The sequence below is a fragment of the Sitophilus oryzae genome, unplaced genomic scaffold (genome assembly GCF_002938485.1).
Source record: "Sitophilus oryzae breed Bouriz unplaced genomic scaffold, Soryzae_2.0 scaffold_942_pilon_pilon, whole genome shotgun sequence".
Classification (NCBI taxonomy): Eukaryota; Metazoa; Arthropoda; class Insecta; order Coleoptera; family Curculionidae; genus Sitophilus; species Sitophilus oryzae.
Genome location: NW_022147575.1, coordinates 3,303,574 through 3,320,596, shown reverse-complemented (window position 1 = coordinate 3,320,596; position 17,023 = coordinate 3,303,574). Strand labels below are relative to the sequence as shown.

The window sequence follows — 17,023 nt, the reverse complement described above, 5'->3', positions numbered from 1 at the left end:
AAAGGAGCCAAGTCTATATGAGACTTATAGCAAAAAATTCAAATTTTTAATGGATTTGCAAGACAAAAATATCGAAAACATAGATTTAGAAATTGCTCGTCATATTATTGATTACTATCCCGATGACGTAGGCGAGCATTTAGTGAATGAGTGCATTCAATTAAAATCGTACTTACTCCAATCTAAGCCAGAGTCTTACACCTCTTGTAGTGACATTTTATGCTCATGTATGAAAATAAACTTATTGACGTGTTCCCTAACTGCTATACCATTTTAAAGATTTTTTAAACACTGCCAATCACTAGCTGTGAAGCAGAACGCTCCTTCTCCAAGATGTCCTATGTAAAAAATAAATATAGGACAACAATGTCAAACCATCGAGTAAATAATTGATCACTTCTTTCCATAAATTGTGATCTAACAAATGACTTGCAATGTGATGATCAAATAACTGTCAATTTCTGTGACTGCAACCTATCAATTTCTTTTACTAATTCATAATAAATAAATAAAATTGTTTTATTTTTTTTATTCTTATTATAATATCACTATTTCGGTTTCTCTCTCACCCAAAGGTTGCCTGGAAAAGATTGCTACCACAGCAATAAGGTCGCCTTTTGTACAACTAATACTTGCGTAGATTTAAGTAACATTTATGTTTTTTTGTGCAATAAAGAATATATAATAATAATATATCATTATAGAAACAGTTTTTTGACATGGCTATTAGTTGAGCACTTAGGTAGGACCCTAAGTAGTTTCAGCCCAGGGCCTCACAAATTCACGATCCGCCCCTGCTAGAATTTAAATGACTAATAAAATATAGGATCTTCTTTCAATGCGCAGTAGGGAACGCAACGTTTACCAGCAGCCAGACGGGCCGCATGCTGTTCTAGAGAGCATAGTAAAAGATATATCAAAGAGCCAGACGTCTTAAAATGCTTGTTTTTCCGACGTGGCTAGCTCTCGTACTAATAGTCGTACATTGCTAATTTACATAGGTAAGCATACCCTATGGAGTAAATCCGATTGTAAAAGTAAAACATCACAGTTCATCATCACATATATTTTTAATTGAACTGTAATTTTTGTATTATTAATCCGGTAAATGATGGAGATAAACAATTGTGATTGATTAAAATTTTATTTTAAGATGAAACTTTTGCTAACAACTTTCTGAGAATTTGAATAATGAATTGAATAATGTCAAGACAAGTGACATCTGTCTAAAAAAGACAGCGATTTAAAGTGACAATTTGGTTATGTAAAATTTAGAGTGATAATTTTGATTATGCAAAAGAAATACATATTCTATGAGTTTACTGGTTGCCTAACGATTAACACTAATTTAAAAATAAATCCCCAACATAATAATGAACAAAACATTTAAACAAAAACCGAGACAAAAACAGACTACAGACCACACGAAATAAATTGTTGGTTAGAAGCAGTAGAGAGAGTTAGAACAGTAGATGTAGTAGTATTTTGGTTTAATGGACACCAACTGCCAAGGCTATCCGGCCGACTGATAGAATTATCGTTTTTTAATAAAAATTAAAAAAATATAAAATTGTAAAGCTAGAATAAATAGTATACGATTTTATATTAACTATTTTTTTTTGAATTTTATAAAAAGCATTCATAAAAAAATATATATCCTTCAAATCCTTCAATTTAATAGCTGTTAGTAACAAAAATTAAATTAATTTTAAAATTAAATTAAATAATTAAATTTCACTTTAAATATCCGGACATAATGCACACACAATTTTTTAATAGGACTCAATGAACATCTCAATAGTTTGAAGCTAAGAAACAAGGGCGAATACTGATTCTGTGGAAAAATTAAGGAAACACTAGAACACCTTATCACTGAGTGCGCCGTGACCGTCTCAGACACTGGCTTTTGTCAAATCCCTAAGATTGTACAATGGTTCACTCAAGAAAGGGGGACACACAATAGATATGTAAGGTCGCGGTGATTAACTCCTCTCTCTTACACTCTACATTCTACAAAGCTCACCCGAACTTAACCAAACAAAACCTCACCCTCCTTTAGAAGCGCCACTGTTTGTTCTTCTTTTTCTTTTTCTTCTTCTACTTATTTGAGATCTAGTCGACCTGTTAGTTTTAAGGTTGCCTCTGTAGGAGTTCTTGGGAGATGGATTGCCAACTGTCTTTCCATCTTCCAGGTCTTCCCGGCTGTTTCTTACCCACGGGTTTCCCTTCAAAAGCTATGCGTGCTAGCCTGTTTTCTTCCATGCGTTTTACCTGTGCGAAACATTGTCTTTTTCTTTGCCTACCCCATCTCACTACGTCCTGCATTCCACTGTTATCTGATATTTGTGTTTCTAATTCTGTCTCTCCTAGTCATACCCATTGTGGTTTTTAGGTTCTTCATTTCAGCGACTCTTAACATGCTTTTTGTCTTGTTGTTTGGCTGTCTGTTCGTATGAAGGGGTTTGTCCACACTATTTGTCTCAGACATTCTGACACGGCCGTTGCTCTGTTTATCTGGCTTCTCAGATCTTTCTGTGGATCATGGTAGTACGACACTCAATAAGACACTCATGGTAGTACGCTCAATAATTTTGTTTTCTACTACCAGTTTGCATCTTACCGTCACTGTCTGCTACATTATTAAATTGTTAAACATTGTAAATTCAATATATCCTGAAGCCAACATTTTCATTTACATTATACAGTTAATTACTTTGGAGAATTTATTGCACGTACATTTTAATCTATAAAATTTTGATTTAATTTTTTTCCCTCGTTCCCATCAGACATACATTCGGTTCATACATACGCGCCGCGGTATACTGTACACATTGTTAAATATTTATGAAAATAAATATATAGGTAGGTTGGACGGATTTTTTCTCTCTCATAACTGCTTGTCATTCAGCAACTTTTTGTTGTCCGTTCCGTCTCAAGACTCATTTTAATGAGCGAAATTATACAATTAAATATACATCGGAATCGTATCTCGCATGTGAAATTAGCCTGCCCTTTTTGTTCTTTCAGCAATTTTAATTGTGAAAAATAAACGATACCTTAATATGGCTCCAAAGATGCCTCGTCCTTCATAACAATGCCAGTATATCTTTCATATTTTTTTACAAACATTTATTAACTAAATCTGAGCTATATGTATATATTCTGTACAGCACAGCGATGGAATATGGTTTGTATGACAGATATCTTTAATTTTATTCCAAGAGCTGATTTTATTTCTGTAATTTTTGACGCTCGCTGTATTACTTTGTCAAACGGATTAAATGCATTATCATTAGTTATTTTATGCTGCATCTATATTTCAGAATTATTGATAGGATACCAAATATTGTAAAGAAACTTATAATCATCTATCTATAACATCTTTAGGGTTAACAAGACTAGTCTTGGTGCAAGATTAAGAGCTTAAAAATTGTCATACATATGTGGTATTTCACCACTGCAAGAAAATCTACAAAATAAAATAGTTATTTTTTGTAAACACTTCTGCGTTAATCCAAACGGAAACTACTTGTCAGAAGTTAGGTTTACAGATATACAAATTTGCCTAACGAACAAAAAAATGCTTAACGTTTCGGAAAGTTTATCTCTTTCCGTCGTCGGAAGCAAAAAAAAATACAATATATAATATAGAGAATAAAGAAAAAAAACTATTTAAAATATTTAAATTCAACTATTCGAGAACACTTTAGATTAAGATTGAGAATTAGATTAAGAGCTTGTATAAGACCAAGACTAAGACTGAGCATCATCATCATCATTTTCAGCTTATTCCACCATTTCCAATTATGGTGTAGCCTTCCTCACATACTCTCTTTGTAGTTGAGCCCATTGTTGTCTATTGTTGACTATGACGCTCCCAAGTTATTACTGCTAATTTCTTAATATCATGGTCCCATCTCAAAAGACATTAAAAAGATTTGGCTCTGTGGATGACATCTATTACCTGGGTTTTTTTTTATCGTATCCACTCTATTCTTTTACGGTCTCTTTTGATTATTCCCGGCATATTTCGTTCCATTGAGCGTTGTGCGACCTGCAGTTTCCTTATGATGTGCGTTTTAAGTGTCCAGGTTTTGCCTGCATAGGTCATGATCGATTGGTACACATTGGTCGAATGTTTTCTTCTTTAGATAGAGTGGCATTCTAGATTTGAATATGATTGAGTTTCTTCCATAAGTACTCCATGCTAACTTAATTCTTCTGTTGATTTCTGATAGTGGTAAAAGACTAATATATATTAATATATTATTTAAAACGGAATTTCTACAACTAATAGATGTTAAGGTGTGTTTTGCTTTCTCTAACGCCCTTTAGCAAAATTTCTGTATCGTGTTTTATTGTATAATATGCAAAATTAATCAGACCATTCTCTAATATATAATACACCTTCTCAAACATAAATATTCGTATCTACCGTGCTTAACCGAGAGATACATAAATAATGCCTTTGTGGGCAACGCGAGGTAATATATCTTCAATAATAACCATATTATTACGCCGCAGGCTTGAATGAACACGTGCCAAATAAGATAAAAGGGATATGTTGTTTAAGTTTACGGAAATAACAAATTTATAAGCTAAAATGTTTGAATATTATAATCCCATCATTACATGAAATGTAAAAAATAGTGTGTACACTATGTGCGCATATTTGAAGTGAAACTTTTTACTAACAGCTATTAAATTGAAGGATTTGAAGGACATGTTTGAAAAAGTGTAGTTTGAATTGTTGAAAAAGTAATAAATTAAAAAATAATTTGATTCACTTTCACAAAATTTGTATTAAAATGACCGTCTCTCCGTCTGAGGATTCCATTCAGGTAACTCTATCCACGTGCCGAGTTTGGTTCTAATCGACCCATAATTAAGAAAAATCCTGATGATTTCGTCCATTTAGAGGCATCGGTTCGAAACGTCGAGGGCGTCATCCTGTAGCCCGTTTCCAATTATGTCGAAATCGATCCACATTTTCTTTCAATATCAAATCCTTAGTCCCACCGTGATGAAGATGTAAACGAAACGTCGGCGTCGTATCCAACTTTGCAGGGTGGGACCGTGTGCACCGTCGCTCACATAGCCTACTCACCAAGTTTGGACGCTATCGGACGACATCAACTTTTGACGTTTCTTACCTCAAAACTAACTGTCATCGTGACATGTGTCTTACACGCCCAAGTTGGTTTTGGTCCAGTATATCGACGTACCAGATTTCATTTAAATCGGACGATTCTTTCTAAGTCGTAGACTGTTCTTACCCCTTTTCGTCTCGCGTGTCGTGTCACGGCCTTGATTTTTTTCCCAGCGCGCGTAAAGAAGTTTCACTTCAAAAAAATCTCGCGACGCGATTCTTCCTAATAGCCCTGTATTTTTACTATCAAATTTGAATCTGTTTTTGATATTTCAATAAAACTGTTAAAAAAGGATATAAACTAATCGAAAAAAGTTAAAAAGGATATTGTGTTTTCGCTAGAAAGAAAAATTTTCAGAAGAAATGTGTTATAGCTATTAATACCTGTCATTTGTGTTTAAAAATACTATTTATAAACATAAAAAATTGTACCCAAACAAATAAAAAGCTTTATCATCAAAAATGTACGTACATTTAATTTTTGTTTAGAATAGAACTTGTTTGCGTGTTGCTAAGTGGCAGTTTGCGATATTGTGGTTATTCTGTCATCGATAATATGAACTAACGTCATTTAATAATAGAGGAAGCAAATCAAGTCATTGGGTTTGTTCTTGGCGGTGCGCGACAGATCGATGTGGCTGATCGATTTAAAGTCACCTAAAATGTAATTTCTAGGCTTAAAAACCGATTTAATGAGACTGGATCTGTCATGGAGAGGTATAGTCGACAAATGCTAGGGAGAACCGAAGCTTGCTGAGAGGAGCTAGGATGTATCCTGCAAGAAACTACACGTTGCTCAGCCAGGACCTTTTGGCTGCCAGCAGAGTACGTATTACCCCTCGGACGTTCTCAAATCGATTAAAAAAAGCAGGTTTACATTGCTATTTGCCTATAAGACGCCCCACCGTTGACCACGAGAGTCAGGTTGAGGTCATAAAGCTCAACGTTTGCTCTGGTGTAATGAAAGAGCTAACTGGAATGATGAGTGGCATACTGCGATGTTCAGCGATGAAAGCCGCTTTTGTCTTCGTACTGACAGACGTACAGTTCGTGTGTGGAGACTAAGAAATACAAGACGACCGATATGTTCAAGAAGGGCATCCCTTTGAAGTTAGAGGTGTAATGGTCTGGGCTGGAATTTTCTACCGAGGCCGAACGGAATTGTATGTCTGACAGGTGAAATTTATGCTGACTACATCATTAGAGGATCATGGAAGGCGTCTTATAGGCCTATAGCAATGTAAACTTGCTTTTTTTAATCGATTTAAAACTGTCTGAGTGTTAATAAGTACCTTGCTGGCGGCCAAAAGGTCCTGGCTGAGCAACGTGTAGTTTCTTGCAGGATCCATCATAGCTCCTCTCAGCAAGCTTCGGTTCTCCCTAGCATTTGTCGACCATACCTCTCCATGACAGATCCAGTCTCATTAAATCGGTTTTTAAGCCTAGAAATTACACTTTAGGTGACTTTAAATCGATCAGCCACATCGATCTGTCGCGCACCGCCAGGAACAAACCCAATGACTTGATTTGCTTCCTCTATTGTTAAATGACGTCTGTTCATATTATCGATGACAGAATAACCACAATATCGCAAACTGCCGCTTAGCAACACTCAAACAAATTATATTCTAAACAAAAATTAAATGTACATTTTTGATGATAATGCTTTTTATGTGTTTGGGTACAATTTTTTATGTTTACAAACAGTATTTTTTTAAACACAAAGGCATAGACAATATCCTTAACTTTTTTCGATTAGTTTAGATATCTACTTGATAAAATATTTGAAATCAGAAAAAATAAAATACTAACTCAGTAGATATTCGAGTGTTTTTTCGAAATAAAGGTGGTACTGAATGGGTTACGTGAACCCATTAGCCTTAAGAAAGATATCCCGTTCTTCGCAGACACAATTCACTATACACATTCTTCCCGGTTAGTCGAGCGCTCTAGATAATGCTCCCAGTTAAAATTCCACAATGCTTTACTCGAAATAAAGTATTTAAATGGTTATAATTTCCAATTGATCCCCTCAGCCCCGATAGATAAGGAATTAAGCAGTCCAATAAATATCCGGTAACAACTGTCAACTGTCAGCAGGAAAATTATTTAATTATAGATGGATGAGGTAGATCCGACCCGCATCGTATGCAAAACGGGACGAGTCACTCAGAGTAACAAGAAACTGTGGATTAAAAAAGAAACTCAGATAAAGAATATACTCGTAAATAGGTCAAACCTGAAGAGTCTAATATTACCACAGCTTACAGAATTTTTTACTTAAGCTGTGCTATTACGCTGTACTGTTGGGTCGGGTAAAGGGGGTGTGTGGCCGAAGGAAATATATATTATATCTCTGAAATCTGCCTAAGGCTTAGCCCTATCCTGCCGGGTTAAGTCACATCCAAAATTCCAAACACACGTGCTTTAATTAAGACTTGATTAAGGTTTGCAGAGCTTCAGCATTTGCCATAAAATAGCGAGCAATTTGTTTCAAAACTATATAAATTATATATCACTGTAATCATAAAACTTCAATCTATTTCCGTATTGTAACGGAATTTTAAATTATGTCTTTATGTTCGAGAAAATTTGGTCAAAGCTTAAGGAATATTTTGTTGATGTTTGATCATCAAAATCTTAAAAATAAAGAAGTTGTCTAAAAATGTGCTACAATAGGGATATAGTATAATCCTTTATCTTTAGTTTCCTTCTAGCCAGTTTTACATAAAACGTTAAATGCCGAACGCTTATTTTGGTACAAAAACACAGTTATAAAAATTATTATGTTTAGATCCGCGGTACTTGAAGATGGTGAATTTAAAGATGCTGAATTTTTGAATTGAAATTAAAAGAACCTATAGTAGGTACAAAAACACTCACACATTAGTATTATTATTAGAACTTGTAGCAGTTTCATTGTCTCTCATTTTTTCTTGAATGCATGATGTTCATCATCGAGTTTTCGAGTGTTTTGGTAAGGTTTAATTGACTTCGGGTTTGCGTGCCCAATTATTTTGACCATTGTGTTCTCCACAACCCCCCTCTTTGCTAGTGTCGACACAGCTGTTGCACCTTGCGAATGATTAGTAGTTTTTACTTTCTCCGTAGCCAAACCTGATTTTTTCGCTTCGATAGACACTCATTGAGCAATCGTATTTTTCCCAACAGGAAGGTTCTTGAACCATTTACCCATTTTCCCGGAAGGATGTTACATTCCAAATAGTTTTCCCGTAAAATCCTTATAGTCTTGGCCGTTTTTCCTTTTCATATTAAATGCCCAATCGGTCAAAATATTGGCCAGTGCCGAGATTGAGATGTTCGCATCCAAATTGTAGTTTCTATCTTTTATTTTATGAAGTTCATAAATTGTTTCCATATATACTGGTGATTAATTATAGTGTTTTTCGGCTTACTTTCGGCAACTTTTTCTTCAATTGCACTTAAAGAATCGTTTCCATATCGAGACATTTTTAGAATACATATTAAAAATAAATTACGTCTAATTGACAAATGTGTCATTGTCACTTAGACATTCTGCGGGAAATTTTCGCAGGGTAATTTTCGGTTTTAGCGAGCAATTTTCGCAGAAAATTACCCGCTTCATATGGGATTTTTTGTACATGAGTGAAATATTCGCAAATATTTGTCAGCATGCATGGGACACAGGGCACAGACATGGTCGGACTTAACGAAGTTGCCGCCCCAGGCCAAAAAAAATTGCCGCCCCTTAAAATTATTTTTTAATTAACAAAATTACGGATATAAAAAACATTTATTTGAATACAGTACCAACAACAGAATAGACCGACAGAACAGATTAACACAGAACATAAAATAAATATTAAAATATTCATATAAAATGAAAACAAACGAACAACAAAACTATAAGGTTTGCTTATATGCCTATAAAGGTTTCCTACGTACTTTTTTGTTCGCAAAATTATCAATTACTTCATCGTAATTGATAGTTTTTAAAAGGTCGGACTCAATATGTAAAACTGCCAAACGATTTAGACGTTCTGTTTCCATAGTGGACCTTAAATAACTTTTAATACGTTTCAATGCAGAAAACGAGCGTTCAGAAGAACAGTTAGTAATAACATGTGAAGATTCTTAATGCTATGAAAGAATTTGGAAACAGGTTTGAGCGTTTTTTTCATAAATTACTTTAAGAAGCTCTCTAGCAGGTGGTTTTGCTGACTTAATGCATTTTATAAACTCACGACAATGTATTAATTCATTAGGCATTGACTCATCTAAATCATTTGGATAACAGGTTATTAAATGTCTGGACTTATCGGTAATGTCGTCAATACTTAAAGTAGATAAATCACTAAAGAAACCAAATTTGGTTGAAAAGTCATTATAGGCATTTTTCCTGTAGGAAATTTCAAGGATTAATTTATCAATAATAACATTAAATACATTTATCCTAAAATCGTCCCTGGTGTTAAATAGAGTTTTATTATCACTGGTTTCATCAAATTGTCGTTTCCGTTTCACTTTTCTCTTTTTATCTGCCGCATATTCTTTCTCACCGAACAATTCTTTGGCCCTACTTTCATATTCCTCAAATGATTTAATATTATCTAGATTTCTAATTTCAGGAAAATATTTTTCCAATGAGCTATATAAATCTGCAGCACGTTGTAGATCAATATCCACCATTTGAAGCTTTTATTGACCGCATCTAATCTATTTAAAACGTCTGTCCAAAATACCGCCATAAAACCCATTTCTAGGCTTTTCAATTGTTCAAGGAGACTAGAAGCATCTAATCGGGTTTTAGGCTTTTCGGTATCGTCTTCAGAAATTGACTCCAACGTGGATTTTATTTCATTGGAAAACAAAGAGAGTGATTGCAAACTTCATTTCGTGCAGACCAACGTGTTTTTGATAAATTTTTTAATGTTTTTGAATTTACTTTTTTATATTCGAGGTATTTATGTATTTATTAACTGGCACAATGGAGTAAAAAATAACCCAACCGAATTATATATTTAAACAATAATAATAGTTAAGTAAATAAATATGTAATCGGCTAAGGCTATATTCGAAATAGTTTATGAACAAATAAAAGTTAAAAAAAAAGATAAATATTTTGGTATGTTCAAAATTTGCCGCCCCTAAAAATCTGCCGCCCCAGGCTCGGGCCTAGTTGGCCTAGGCCTAAGTCCGGCACTGGGCACAGAGTAGATTTTAATAACGCAAAAATTATTATGAAAGAAGCGATAGCCTCTAAACGAAAAAAAAAATATTTTTTTAATACACTCTAATATAAATTAGAGTGCAAGTGGCGAAATACCCATAGGATTTTTTGAAGAAAAATGATAGGTATATCATTTAGTTATTAAAAAATAGGTACCTATATTGAAATATTAACGAAGATTATACGATGATTATAATATTCCTTTAAATTATATACTTATATTATTACCACACTAATTAAAAACACAATTTTCCTAAAATTATCTATTAGGTAGCATTTATTTAGTTCATATTTTGCATGATTATAAATTAAAAGAAATGTTTTTGTTATTCTGAGTCGAATACTACCACGTTCATCCAATGACAGTTCTGTACAGGCACTAACTGTTCTCGACTACTGGTACGGTTATTATTATGGTTCGAACACTGCCTGCAGCCCTTTAAATAAATTACATTTTAATAATGCCACTGCCCAAATTCAGATTGTCGCAAAAGCGATAATTTCTTCTTGATTTATGGTGCAGTGTAGAATTTGCTTTTGTTGCATACCGATACAGATTAACCTTAAGACAGACCTTAACGATAAAGAATTTTATTTTTATTGTTTTTTAGAATTATATTATTATTGTTTTTTTTTCTTAAATACATCTAAAATATTTTACTATTAATTATTGTTTATTATATTTTTCATTATGTCTTATCGTTTTTTTTTTAATATTGAAAAACTTTTGAGCGCGCTTGTTCAGATTCCAGAAATTTGTTTATAGTGCTTCGAGAGAATGCAGTGTTGCCACCTCCTAAGTTATCCACATTCTGTAAGTTATAAGTTGACATTTTTAAATTTCGACAAAAAAATACTTAAATTATTAATTTTACTCATTGTAGATTTTTTAACCATTGTTGATTACTACTATACCACAAACTATACCTGGTGCGTCTCAAAAGTGGCTCACCTCTATAACTTTTTTATTTTTTCAGTTAAAATAACGAGATTTAGTATGTTAGTATATGACATAAATTAGGATTGATTGGACGTATTCATTTGTTTTCGGTCACTTCCTGTTTCACCAGAAATGACTACAACCTCGGGTTTTTCTTACTTTATTTGATAGAAAATAACACTCTGAATAGAATGACATATCATATGTCAATTTTTGATATTTTCGCGTATGGTTTATTTGAAATTATAACTTGCGGTTCGTAATGAAAATTTGACTCGAAATACCAAGTGTGTATGGTATTAAATTATTCGTAAAAAAATTTTCCAAGTCACACTGGTTCCATTTGAAAAAATTGAGATATGATTAAAAATACGATTTGAGTATTTTCTAACTGGCCAAGACAAGACACTAAAAACATTAGACTATCAAATCTATTTTTCCAAGGCTCCTTGGTTACGAATTAGTACTTTTAACACAGCCATGGTACCCTAGATTGAAATTTAAAATACAATTTTGTTTTAAGCGAAAATATCAAAAGTTGACATATGATATGTCATTCTATTCAGAATGTCATTTTCTATCGAACAAAGTAAAAAAATACCGAGGGTGCCATTTAAAAATCAAAAGTTGCAGTTATTTCCGGTGAAACAGGAAGTGACCGAAAACAATTGAACACGTCAATCAATCCTAATTTATGTCATATACTAACATACCAAATATCGTTTTTTTATCTGCAAAAATAAAGAAGTTATAGGTGTGAGCCACTTTTGAGACGCACCCGGTATATAGTGCAACGTCAATTATTTTAAATACCTTTTTTACAGTTTAGTAAACTGAAATAATGAACCCGTGCCTTCTATTAAAAGATCAGCCTACTAAATTGGTATAGATTTAAATAAAGTTTATAAACTAATGTCGATTTTGAAAATAGTTACTAACTGTAACTAGAAAGTTGCCATGGCGATACCAGCCATCTTGATTGCCATTTTATTTAAAAATCGCTTTTTATTCAAAATCTGAGATAGATAGGTATAGGAAACCCTTATATATTTTGGTAGAACATTTTAATCTGCTTCGATTTATTTAAAAAAATACAGGGTGTTGTATTTGAAATAACAAAGTGTTTATGTAAAATAAACCCTTAAAATAAATCACTAATTTTTGATACCCCTGTATAAATTTAAGGCAGCAATAAAATTTTTCAGTAAAGTTTATTTCTTTGCCTTTAAAATCAGCACAAGAATTAATTCTGAAAAGTAATGTACAGGGTATTGATAATCAATTCTCTTGTAGCATGCATATTTCGAGGCATATTTAAATATCTTTAAATATCTCAAAAACCAATGATTTTAGACATATTTAACCCTTATAATAAATGTCTTTTTTTGGGCACAAGAATCCAAAAATGAAATAAAATATCGGGTGTTCCATAAGAAAAAATATAACTTTGGTATGGATCTTAGTTCTGAGACACCCTGTATATTTCAATATAATTTTAAAATGTGCACATTGACTCCCCACATATACCCATAAAATATTTTGTTTCTACATCTTTCCGTTTTCCTATAATCAACCGAGGCGAATGAGGTGCGCCACCCTGTATTCTGATAGTAAAGTATTAAATAATTCTGGTGATTCAAAAAAAAACAAATATTTAATACTTTACTATCAGAATATAAACGAAAATAAAATAAAAAAGTTTTTGCCCTGACCCGGGATTCGAACTCTAACACCTCGCTTGATAGGCGAAACCTATACGCGCTGAGCTATGGAGACTCAGTTTATATTTAATACTAGAATCTAAAGGTCTAATAAAAATATAGGATCTTCTTTCAATGCGCAGTAGGGAACGCAATGTTTACCGGCAGCCAGACGGGCCGCATGCTGTTCTAGAGAGCATAGTAAAAGATATATCAAAGAGCCAGACGTCTTAAAATACTTGTATTTTTCGACGTTGCTAGCTCTCGTGCTATAAAGGGAAATGTTTTGTGGCCTAAAAGTACGAAAATATATCATTAAACTGACATAACCCAAGTAGCATTTGGACGTTATCTAACGTCGGGTATACGTCGCGTTCAATAAACCCGACATCGGGTACCAACGTCTATTTGACCGTCTGACGACCCCTATTTGCACATAAATGGGGAATACAGATTCGGGTCGCCTCGACGTCGGTATCTGACCTAATAGGGAATGTAATTCTACCAATTACTCTCAAAATCGTGCAGAGGAATGGGAATACCACTTAACTACGAAACAACTCTATACAACCTTCATTTTGCAGATGATCAACTGGTAGTGGCTAGTGATAGATAAGGAAGACCTACAATTTATGACAACAAGACTTTTAAGCGAGTATGAAAAGTGGGGGTTGTCGGTAAATACGTCGAAGAGTAAGTACTTATGTATAGGCCAAGCAGCAGAAACTTTACATCTGGATGGAAATATAGACATAGGGTCATGCAGTAAATACACTTACCTTGGATAGATTATACCGGGCGAAAAGAGAGTGAGATCGAGGAAAGAATACTGAAAGGCAAAAAAGTCATCGGGTGCCTAAACGCAGTATTATGGTCCAAACACATCTCATATGAGAAAAAACACACTATTTATAATTCCATCTTTAAAAGTATAGTTTTATATGGATGTGAAACATGGCAGCTCACTAGTAGAATGGAACAAAGACTATTAGCACTCGAGATGGACTTCTGGCGAAGATCTGCGGGAATATCAAGAATGGAAAGAGTAGCGAATATAAAGATAAGGGAAATTATGCATGTCCAGCAAACCATAATAAATGAAATAGAGAAAAGACAGCTGGTATGGTATGGGCATGTAGAAAGAATGAGTGAGGACCGCATACCGAAGAAAGTTTTGAAATGGATACCATCAGAAAGGAGAAAAAAGGGAAGGCCGAAAGCAACATGGATCGGAGGAATACATAAAGCTATGTCGGAGAGAAACCTTCATCCAGGGGATTGGGAGAATAAGAAAGGCTGGCAACTGGGTATCGGAAGGCGTAGGACGCTATGAACCCGGTTTTATATATATATACTTTCAAAATTTTTACTTCAAAATTAGGTAGATTTATGAAATAAAAATATCTATAAAAAAGTAACTCGCAAAATATTTTTTTAATTTTCTAGCTGGTTTAATCATAAAACTGTACTGTGGTTCCCCCCCAAACTCAACCTTATCAATATTATGCTACTAGAAATCGAAATGTGAATATAAATTTTAAAAACAAAAAACGGTTTTAAAATGGCTGACAATCGGATACTTGTTAAGAATGGCGGATTTCTGTGTCCGTCTTAATATGAACTACCAATATACCAATTCCGGCCGGGTCTCCAACATTAGTCTCACACGACCGAAGTCATCAAACCGGACGACCGGCAATCGTATTATGACGTATATAATTCTAACGTACGCCACGTAACCTCACTTTGCGTATCAGTGATTTGTGGATTTGTGCAACTATATTTTAGTTTTTGTTTTCTCCTTAAAAAAAATGGGCAGCCACTTTTTTAAGCCTAACCTCACATGTGGGAGAAGGATGGGGCATGCTGGTTTCCTAAGCTAAAAAATGAAATTAAGATGCACCAGTGTAATGCAGCATCTCTTCCGGATAAAAAGCATTTTGGGGTGGAGGCAAGACATCACTACTACTATTATTATTTTGCAAAAGCCTCGACCTCTTTCTGTAAAATGTAGATGAATGTCTAAATCCTTTTTAGTGTTTTTTAGGCATAATAAAAAAAATAAGTTTGTTTACAAAAACTTTTTATTAGGTTATGTTCATGATGTTCATTAGGTCGCAAATGCAACTTAATGGGTTGTATTTACGGACGTAAATAGAGATACGTAAATTAGGTTATAAATCTGAACATAAAATACAACAAAATATAATACTTTAGGGATTATTAGTGACACGTATCCTATTCGGACAACGGGTAGACATCGGGTTAGTTCAAGTATATGTACGTCGTGCAAGCCAACGTGGGGACGACGTTGGGAAATTAATAACAATGGTACGTTGTTATTTTGTACGTCGACAGATCGTTCGATTTACCGACTCGGATCCAACGACGTCGCTTTTAATAGAAAAGCGACGTCACCAGTCGTATCACCAGCACCCGACCTAAAGAGATAGGCAACGCCGTCGCAAGACAAGTGGTCGGTTTTGTGTCGGTCTGCGAATTGTTGAATTTTGCTTGGTCTTCAGTGGATTAAAAATGAACTAAGTATAACTAAATGTTATTTGATTGATTGTGTACATTACAAACAGAAAAACCGGTGTTTAAAGTATCATATCGGTCCGTAAAGTGTATTGGTAAAGATAGGTACGGTTTTTTTTGGTGTCGACCTATCGCAGTGTTTTTGCTGTTTTGATTCCTGCTGTGCCTACACCGTTGCCGGAATGTCTAATGAAGCGGAGAACTGTCCTATATGCGAAGATAATTTTATTGTTAACAATAAAATACTGCAGTGTCTTTTCTGCAAAGGAAAATTTCATAATATGTGTGTCAGAATTAAAGATAATATTGTACGTATATTGTACGTATAGTATTGTAAAGCTGTATTGGAATATAAAAATTTGATGTGGTTCTGTGATGGCTGCGTGCAGCAAGTAACGGAAAACATTTCTATATCTAATAAAATCAATCAACTAGAGCAAAAAACTGATGGTATTTTTACAGCAATTACAGAGCTGAAGTCAGATCAATTAAAAACATATCAAGGATTTTCGAAATTCGAAAAATCTGAAACTCACCGCCCAACCTATTCAAGTATACTACAAACTGGTGTCGTAATAGTGAAACCCACTACAGCTTGTGAAAGCCAAGAAACTAAAAATATCATAAAACAGAATTTAAAACCAGAGGAACTAGGAATTGGCATTAAATCAATGAAACAAGCAAAAGAAGGAACTATTGTTATTCAATGCCGCAACGACGGCGAGGCAAGGAAACTTAAGAATAGTCTTGAACAAAAAATAAGCCAGAATTTTGTTACAACTGTAGCTAACAAAAAAAGACCAAGAATAAAACTGCTAGATATAGATGAACAGTACAATGAACAAGAACTACTGAGAAGATTAAAGCATCAGAATTCTAGCATAATAACAACGGAGAGTCAAATAAAATTGATCGTTAGCAAGAAAATGAAAAATACATATTTTGCTATTATTGAATGCGACATAAACACCTTTAATAGACTTAAAAATATAGAAGACAAGCGATTATTTCTGGATTGCAAGTCTTGCCGATTTTACGAGCATATAAACTTAATAAGGTGTTACAAATGTAATCAGTATAGTCATACAGCGAAGTTTTGTACAATTAATCCATCCTGTGGAAAATGTGGGACAAACAGTCATTCAACCAAAGACCGTGATACTGAGGATCGTGAATGCATTAATTGTAAGCTAGGTAATCAAAAGTATAATCTAAATCTGAACATCAATCATAGTGTGTACGATATAAATTGTCCAACTTATTTAAGACTGCAAGAGAGAGAAAAAGCTAGAATACAATATACCAGTTCTGAGGAATAGCAATTCGACAGTCCATATCAGAAAACCAACATATGTAAAGAAACTCTTGTGATTATCCATCAGAATATACAATCATTGAGGGGAAAAACTTTAGAGGTCGAGTGTGTACTAAAAACTCTTGTAAACAAACCACATATTATTTTGTTTTCTGAACACTGGATGACA

The 17,023-nt window shown here is 34.0% G+C and overlaps 1 protein-coding gene across 1 annotated transcript; it reads left to right on the top strand.

Moving 5' to 3' along the window:
- Positions 1–13,974: 13,974 nt before the first annotated feature.
- LOC115890980 lies at positions 13,975–14,334 on the top strand. Its single transcript, XM_030911355.1, has one exon. It carries the CDS (start codon positions 13,975–13,977, stop codon positions 14,332–14,334), a length of 360 nt encoding a protein of 119 aa, XP_030767215.1.
- The last annotated feature ends 2,689 nt before the right edge of the window (positions 14,335–17,023 follow it).

What these genes read in the sequence shown, in the direction of transcription:
- LOC115890980 (XM_030911355.1), top strand. Translation starts at nt 13,975, where the DNA reads ATGGAACAAAGACTATTAGCACTCGAGATGGACTTCTGGCGAAGATCT.